Source organism: Vanessa atalanta, chromosome 10 (genome assembly GCF_905147765.1).
Source record: "Vanessa atalanta chromosome 10, ilVanAtal1.2, whole genome shotgun sequence".
Taxonomy (NCBI): domain Eukaryota; kingdom Metazoa; phylum Arthropoda; class Insecta; order Lepidoptera; family Nymphalidae; genus Vanessa; species Vanessa atalanta.
Window position 1 is genome coordinate 6320977 of NC_061880.1, and position 9131 is coordinate 6330107.

The window sequence follows — 9131 nt, forward strand, 5'->3', positions numbered from 1 at the left end:
AAATTATAACCCTTAACCACAATAATTCTTAGTAAATTTAAAAACAGTGTTCAATTTTTTTTTTATTTGGACCAATACGCTATCATATTATGTTTTATGATAGAAGAAGTTGGTTGGCTGGAATAGAAGCGAATAGTTTCTTTGCTTCATTAACGCACGCGTTGATGATTGTGTCGAAAGCGGTGGGTGCGATGTCTTTGATCACCGGCTCCCAGTGCTCATTGATCACCGCGTCGATTGTGTCCGCTAAAAATATATATTAAGCTTTTGTTTTGATAGATGATCATAGATTATAAAACAAAAAGGTAGATGGAGCGCGCAGAACATTATAGTGAAGCAACTAAATCGAATATAAAGTCATGGTTATGCGAATTGAAACGCCTTTTTATACGTCAATAATTAATTATAAAAAAAAAATATATTTTGAGGTATAAAAGAGAAACGGGTGCGCACTAAGTACCGGGAATTTGCATTCGCTTTTGTTGCTACACTATAGTGTTAATAATTACTGGTAATAGGTTTCTAAGACAAGATCAAGATGCTTCACAAAACATTTGATTAAGTCCCGCAGGTATAATGTCTTAAATTAAGGTTATTATTATTGAAATAAAGGAAGTTATGTTGTTTTACAAGAGTTTACAGTAAGTTTTATTGATATGAAATGTCTAAGAGTTGTTAGTAATGAGTTATAGATCGGGTTAGATTGAGTTTTATGCATTGTTGGCAGTTTGGATTGGATATTAAAAAGAGTTAATTCCCTCTAAACTATAAAATTAATTGTTAGATTATGGTGAATATAATGAAAACAAATTTGAAATTCACCATTCACTGGGATAGCAATTGATCTGCGGGTACTGCCAGAAACAGTTTCCTAACTTCTTCGACGCACGCTGCAATTACTTGATCGATGGCTGGTGGTGCTATTTCTTGCATTATAATTTCCCAGTTTTCGTTAAGGAATCTTACTGTTGTGTCAGCTGTAATGTAACGTGGTTCGTAATGCTTTGATTGCGTAAAACAAAAGAAAAATAGTTGTTTGTAATTTGTGTAGTCTGAATCGTTATAATACTTTATTGTCATCATGTACTGTATTGATTAATGAGTATAAAACTTCAACACATAGTATCCTTATAAAAGTAGAAGATATACATATTTATTGGTATTTGTATTTATTCTTAAGTTGTTTAAGCTTAAGGACCTTTAACAATCGTTAACCTTTATGCATCAATAAAATAATTATAATTATAACATACTTAACCAAAAGGAAAGAACAAAGACCATAGATAATATATAGAGATTAATAGATAAATCTATAATATAAACTTACAAAAGTTAAAAATATTTATACTGAAATTATGAGACAGTATTATTGATTAATAATGTTATATTTATTCAAATAAACAGTGTAACGTTTAAACATAAAGATAATTTTTAAGATATTTCCAGTGTACTTTAAAATTTACCACGACCTTTTGATTTGATGGCCTCTGTTCTTTTATTTTTGTTTAAGTATCCTATAATTATTTTATTGATACATATATGATAAAGGTTAATGATTATTTAAGGTTCTTACGTTTAAAAAAATTAATAAAAAACACAAATACCACTAACCTTGATTTAACAAAATTAACTTTTCACTCCGTTTAAAATCAAATAAACACAAATTTTTTTGTCAGCGTATTTTTTTATTGAAGAAAATGGAACTCAGTTTTATTTTATAAGAACAATTAAGTATATTTTCTCTGCAATTATACCTTATATATACCTTTGTATCTATACATTTTATCTTTATGTCATCGGCATTCAAGAGTCGGCGTTTTAAAAATAACAGTAATTATTTTACCTTTTTTTTATATTGTAAAGGTCTTCTTTTACACCTTTGATAAATAACAGACTTACCACAGATTTAATTTCAGAAAAATTTTATCTCTTTGAGATCATCGAGATCAATTCAAATATAATTAATGCTTATAGTCTAATTGCATGGTTGCGTGTAATATAATAATATATGTGTGGAGTTTTATAAATATAATACCTAGCAGGATAAAAATCGTAATTCAATAAATAGTTATTGATTTATCTAAGAAGTCCAGTGTATGTAATGAATCATGCTAGTACTAACAGTAAGTAATTACTACGAATATCTATTTATAAGGTACTGAAATAATTATACGAGAAAATAATAATTGTGGTTCAAATTAGATAGCGACATGTCATTGACTCTCTTTAACTTTTTTTTAATCATTTGTTTATATCTTATAGATTAAAGTGCCGGTGGGAGCACAGTCGATCAATCAAACAAACGTGGACAAACGTCCACCTGCTAATAAATCTGATAGTTTTAAAGATCGTTAAAAGTTTAAATACATCGTTAAAAAATTAAGTAAAGGGAATGAATATCTTACCGAGCTCCTTGTTTCCGTTGAATAAGTTGGTGAACTTGAACTGTGCTCGGTCCATTTTGTAACTGTCCTTGTGATCGGTGACAGTCCAGTAACCGTCGACTGTTTTGAAATCGTATTTGATCACAATACGAAGGTTTGCTGTAAACAAGTTAATATCATTTCAATCAATGTGTTATTTTAATTCAATAAATGTTAATTTTTGTATGACGACGACGAATACGACAACAGTCCGTCTGATATTTTTTCGGCCTTCAAAATGTACACAAAACGTTATCATCATTATCATTTATAAATAAATCTCAGTAAACATTTTAAATATTAAAAACAAGGAACATAACGAGAACTGTAACAGTTGAACGCCTTAAACATGTATTAGCACAGTATCGTCGAATAGATCGGTTGGAAAAAATTTATATATTTATCATTGGTAAATCATACAGTACGGAATAACATTCTTATTAAAATAAGTGGTAAACCACTAATAAGTAACGGGAGCTAGCTTTATAATAAAGGTCAAAAGTCAGTAGAGTGCCTAGGCAGATAAAGGTCCCGGTGAGGAGTTGCATTCAGAAGAAATGAAGTCTCTGCATACTATTTATAAAAATATCCATGACGAGTAGCTATTGTAGACTACCTTCTGCTTTATTTTATCTTCTGAGATTACTATTACTTTGAGTCATAATTTGGTATTTCTAGTATGGCAACACAATCGCTACTATCAGCAGTTGAAATGTTAAATAATTTTATAAAACACTTACTGATCTTGATCTTGGCCTGGCCGTTGCCCCTGATTGGTACGATAAGCACCTTTCCGTCCATATCGTAGTGCGCTTTCAACGTCACGTTGGCTGTGAAGTCCAGGACAGCTTTCCCCTTTTCCGCGTTCATTCTTTAAACAATAATTGAATAAGTGAAATATTATGCATTAGTATTATTTCAAACAACACAATCGCAACATGAATACCATATTATTTAGAGGCCAAACTATCTCAATATGACGTCTCTATAAATATAATATGGTTGAATGAAAGCCGCTGAGTTGTGTATAAAAGAAAAGGTATTTGGTTGTTTGTTTTTCTTTCATTAATATTTGGCAAATTACTCGTCAACTTTACAAAAATAATGGAGCATAGTTGTACTTACTTAAAGGAATTAATCTTGAATCCTCCTAATCCAGTCACAACAGTATCTTCGAGGATGACCTTTAAGGCGGGATTGTTCACAACCACTGTACCCAGTTCCGCAGGGTCTAAGGGTTTGATTCCCAGTTCTGGGATGCCTTGGGCAAACTTTGGCCCGGCGACGGTTATAGCGGACTCTATACATTGATTGAGTTTTGGGTCTGATACTGAACAGGCTTTGATGAACGTTGCTGAGGAACAAAAATATAAATTATTAAGGAAATCTTCAAAAAAGAAATTATTTAATAAAACGTTACATAACGTTACATATAGGTATATCGCAGAACATAGCATTTTTATTTTGATTTTCTTACAAAAAAAAAAATAAATTAAGTTAAATATTGAAGTAAAAATTAACTATATAATCGCGCTATAATAAATATCTATAGTTTTTGATTGAGTGCAGTTCCATAATTGCATGATTAGTTAAGTACATACATAGATTATTTTATCATTTAATAATTTAAACAAAATAAAAGTAATCATTTTGAACAACAACATTTATAAATATAGACCACACAGATACATTTTTTTTTCACAAAAAACGTCACTAACTTTAGTGATATATTCAATATATTGAAAAAATATATTTAGAAGGTTTCAAGCGAATGAAGTATCCTTTGATCGAGGTAATTCATCGAAGCGAATCCACGATGAAGGAAACAATGTAACACGATACAATAGCAATTACAGAGTATTCTTATTTGCAAATATATTATCATCTATCGTTTAACATTGAATATATTAATCATCGATATAAACGAGTTAAGTCGATTGTTAAATGTTACCGAGTTTGTGTGTTGTAAGTTTTGTAAGACACGTTTTTTTCACACTGACTTAACTCTTCTAGTTACCTTAGTACTATTAAATCACTGACAGATCATAAAAGATAGAGCAAAAAGTTGGCTTTTTGCGCTCGCTGGGAAAACGCATTTTTAGGCGTTTTAGTTCTTTCCTATAACCTAGACATGAATTTACCGCTAACTTCATGCTGTAGTCGGATAACGTCAAAATAATTTAATGAATGTGCGAAGCTACTTGCATGAACTTGATAATTTCCTGAAAAAATTTGAATATAGCAAGATGATATTCACGCTTGTCACGTCAAGAGTCTGATATTACGGAGCGCAGCTGCTTATATGACATACATTTTATACATATAAAATATTCTCCGGTATATTTTTTATGTATATTGGTTAGTTAGTTGTTTTCAGTTGGCATTACAAAAAGTATACTCGTTCATTAGAATAGATTTATTGTCAAAGTATAATTACTTAAATGATTAATTTGCATTCCTTAATTTATCTCATCTACATATAAGACACAAATCTATACAAACGTATAAAGAGGTCCTGGCTCAATAGTCTATAGTAAATGTATTAAGTACGTAGGTATGTACCTACCTAAAAATTAAATTAATTTAAATATCGAATTAATTTGTTTTCTTACTATTGAAATTGTAATTACCTACTACTTTAATCGTTTCATGTTTTGTATTGTTCGTGCACTAATTTCATAATCCATTATCTTAAGTAATTAGCAAGTTATTCGAGTATTACAAATATTTTACTAACGCTTATCTTTAGTAACAGCGTACCTAATTAAAAGCATTTTTAAAATAGAAAGATATTATTTTGTCCAGACAAATGAAAGTTTAACAATCAACTTCCACAAGAACACGTGGAAGATATACTAATTTCTAGGTATAAGTAATAAATGTTACAAATTTGATAAATTGAACTGGACTAAGTATATCATCCGCCATGTCTATAAATTCAGTCTGCATTTAATGACTTTATTATTAAATACAGACAGAGATCAATATCACATCAAGAAAAACTTTTTCATCTTGCTATAAAGGTTACGATTAAGTGGTTTCTCCCGGCTGCCAGTAAGATTAATACCAAACAAATTTAATCTATCCATGTATTTCCTCTGTGAATCTTTATGTAAATGAATATATTCACATATATAAACGAACAGCGGTAATTCATTATTAAATTATCTGATCATTAGATTCATAAATTAAAATATTACAGGAAAATGTGTGATGAAACGATCATTGTTTTTTAATGAAACAGCACGTTTAAAAGATTATTTTAATAAATCATCGCTTGAAGTGACCGCGGGGAATATACCGTGGGCGTATATATGTAATAAAAGGCTATTTATTTATCCTATATCTAATAACATATACATCTGATCAATCAGAATCAGGATGCCGACTTTAATTATACTAACAGGTTCGGCCAGACGTTAGCCGGCATATTAAAAAAACCAGTTGTTTGTTTTTTTTTATTTTATAAAAATATTATTATCTATGCCAGTTTTATAAAGCTGAAGAGTTTGTATGTTTGGTTGAACGCTTTAATCTCTGGAACCACTAGCATTTACAATAGCACATTTATAGAGTGAATTCATGAAAAATAATTAAAAAAATGGGGGGGAAACGAGAACCTCTTAATTAACATTCCGTTTAATTAAAATTATTCACTGAACACGATAAAATATTATTTATTGTTATTATTATGTACTTGGTAATCTATACTAAGAAACCACTTGATTGTCTAATATTTTTTATCTAGAATACTAAAATATATTAACAGATGAATGTTTATAGTAGCTCGTGATACCAAACTATTTAATTAAAAAAAATATTTGAGCGAAACAAATTCGCAATTATTCATAACATGTTGACATGTAGTATATGAATATTGTATCAGATATGTCATAATGTTTCATGCTTGATTTAGCTCGACTGAAGCGTAACTTTGCATGTAAGATTGTTACAGGATTTCTTTCGAAAACGTACTTCAAACAAGCAATCATAGTTGCCATTGTTCAGTAAATAAATCACTTGGATCATAGTTGCAGGTTGCATATTAGTATACATTTCGTGAATATAAGACTAAAAAGATAAAGTCTGAGAAAAAAACGATCGTAGGAAATCGTACCGGAAGAAAATCATACGTCAAATCATAGTGTGAGAACGTGTTTATCATAAATATCCTATTGAAACTTTATTGTCTACGATATTAATTAAATTATATGAGGATACAGTTAGTAACTACTTACGTATATATTAATATTATATACTAAAACCTGCTTCAGAACGCGCTGCATATTCTGATACATGTTTTATGTATATTGGCTTAGTATTTTATGTCTCCTCATTAATTATTATAGATTATATTGTTTTATCCAATATAAGTAAAAAAAAAATCAGAAACAACTGATAACAAATCATGGCCATTTGTTTATACTTTATTCAAATTATATAATTTCGTTTAAATAAATCAGCCTTGATAATATTAAAGATATATTTATTTTAAGATCAGATCAGGTAAAAAATAAATCGCATATATACGAGGTTAAAAGGTACGTAGCTCACTATATAGCATAATTTTGTTACGATTATGATTAGCTATATAAAAAGTAGCAATTGTCTATAGTATCATCTGAATGCTTTTGATTACAAGTCTATGTCGTATGGGTTGTGTCTGTGATGGATAACAGTTATTAAAACGAACATAGAGTATTAAAATATACACGAGGCTAAAACCGAATAATGACAGTAATACAAGTTTATGTACGTACTAGACCTACTTAAACAGTGCGCCGTTAATATTACATGATGTTCAAGGAGCCTTTGTGTTGTCAAAAGCACAGTAAACATGTATCTCGCAGTAAATACCTTCGTAACGTATCAAGGTACCAGGGGGCGACATTGACATTCCTATGTATTACAGTTTATTCACAGACCTTAAAATATATTTATTAAAATAATTATATAATATTTTATAAAAAAAAATATTATATATATATAGCTTATTCTGCAATTCCTTTAAAATATATCGATATAAGAACTACTTTAAACATCGTTTTTTATTAATTATAGAAATAATAAAGAATATAATAAAGAAAGAAAGGAGGTTAAGTTCAGGTCTGTTAGTTAAAAGAGCTATAGATTTTTAATCTTAAAATGTTTATCTTTCTCCTAATTAATATTCGACCATAGATTGATATCAATTAATAAAACAATCATCATCAAAATTATTAAAACCGGTTCACAAGATTTTGATAAACATACACACAAATAAAATTAAGGCTGAATTCACAACTTCCTTTTGTAAGTCGACCAAAAACTTACAAAGTTCCATAGAGAGATTCAAAAGTACTTTTTTTAATTATTTATAGCCAAAAACTATTATACTATAAACAAATAATCAGGAAATTTTATGATAATTTGTTTAATTATTGTAGTTATGTAGACATTTTTAGATTAGTCATTGCTATTTAAAACTTAATATACTCACGAAGCTTTCCTGCGCACGCGCCGGCGATAAAATAAGCTACCGCTAATAAGCACAACGACACACGCATTTTGATGTTGGTATTTAAATATGAATATTATAGTAAAATAAATAAAACTGTTACGTTTCTTTAACCGTGGACGTCAAACGACTGAGGTACTGCCATTCAACGCCTACTTATATATGTTGCGCAAAGGCAATAATTAATACAGCAAAAAAAAAAATCAAAGTGCTAATATTATTATCATTGTCTCATAGATGTATTTTTTATTATAACAATAAACAATAGAGATAGAGATAGTTGTCACACCTATTTGTATTTTTAATCTACATTTTTAATTATATACAAGTAGCTGTATAATAATACAGAAAAGATGTATTTCTAGGAAAGCGTCAATGTAGTAATTTCTAGAGTCCGTTATAGAAATTATTATTATTTTAATGCCATGTCAATGCAATGTTTATTTATTTTGATGAAAATGTAGGTATGAAAAAAAAATCGATAGATATTACAAGATATTATATTATATTATCATAGAAATAAGATAGTGTTTTATATGTTTATGTAAGTATAATAGTATACGGTGATATCTTCGTAATAATTATATTAACGCTTTTGTAAGTTTAAAAAAATGGTTTATGCTTGCTCTTTTTATTGGGTATAAGACAAGGTTTGGTTATATGAGTACAAGTTAGATATTATATGGTAAAAAGCCAATCATATAATATATTTATATACTAATATTATAAATGCGAAAATAACTCTGTTTGTTTGTCTGTCTGATGCTCTTTCACGTTTAATTCACGTAACCGAATTTTATGAAATTTGCTTGAAGCAAGTATAAACTCCAAGGAAAGACATAAGCAACCTTTTTATACGCCTAACACGTGACGACGAACCCCTAAAACGCGAGCGAAGCCGCGGGTAGCATCTAGTTATATGTATAAATTAAAAGCCTAAATAGATTTTTCAAATCGATATCTTTAAAATTAATATTTTATGCTACTTTATTGTATGAAAAGAATTATATTTTACTATTATAAATTATTTATTAAGCCCGGCTTCGCTTGGGTAAACTAAATAGAACTAAAAAAATACGGTTTAATTATAATTTTTTCAAACATTTAGTAATCAAACATAGCCGCCCGTTGAACTGATATGTCACTGAATGTTATGGGTTTAAGTATCGAAACATCTCGACTATACGAATTTCACGTACTTATAGATTATG

The 9131-nt window shown here is 29.0% G+C and overlaps 1 protein-coding gene across 1 annotated transcript; it reads right to left on the reverse strand.

The window, feature by feature from the left end:
• Window positions 1–44: 44 nt before the first annotated feature.
• On the reverse strand, window positions 45–8046 carry LOC125066679 (circadian clock-controlled protein daywake-like). Its single transcript, XM_047674891.1, has 6 exons — window positions 7903–8046; window positions 3549–3777; window positions 3164–3294; window positions 2406–2543; window positions 823–977; window positions 45–246 (listed from the first exon to the last, which is right to left on the reverse strand). Exons 1-5 carry the CDS (start codon window positions 7967–7969, stop codon window positions 826–828), a joined length of 717 nt encoding a protein of 238 aa, XP_047530847.1. The 5' UTR covers window positions 7970–8046; the 3' UTR covers window positions 45–246; window positions 823–825.
• Window positions 8047–9131: the final 1085 nt, after the last annotated feature.

What these genes read in the sequence shown, in the direction of transcription:
- LOC125066679 (XM_047674891.1), bottom strand. Translation starts at nt 7,969, where the DNA reads ATGCGTGTGTCGTTGTGCTTATTAGCGGTAGCTTATTTTATCGCCGGC. An exon ending in CGCGTGCGCAGGAAAGCTTC is followed by an intron (nt 3,778 to 7,902) that starts GTGAGTATATTA and finishes TTTGTTCCTCAG; the next exon opens with CAACGTTCATCAAAGCCTGT. An exon ending in CAACGGAAACAAGGAGCTCG is followed by an intron (nt 978 to 2,405) that starts GTAAGATATTCA and finishes GTTACATTACAG; the next exon opens with CTGACACAACAGTAAGATTC.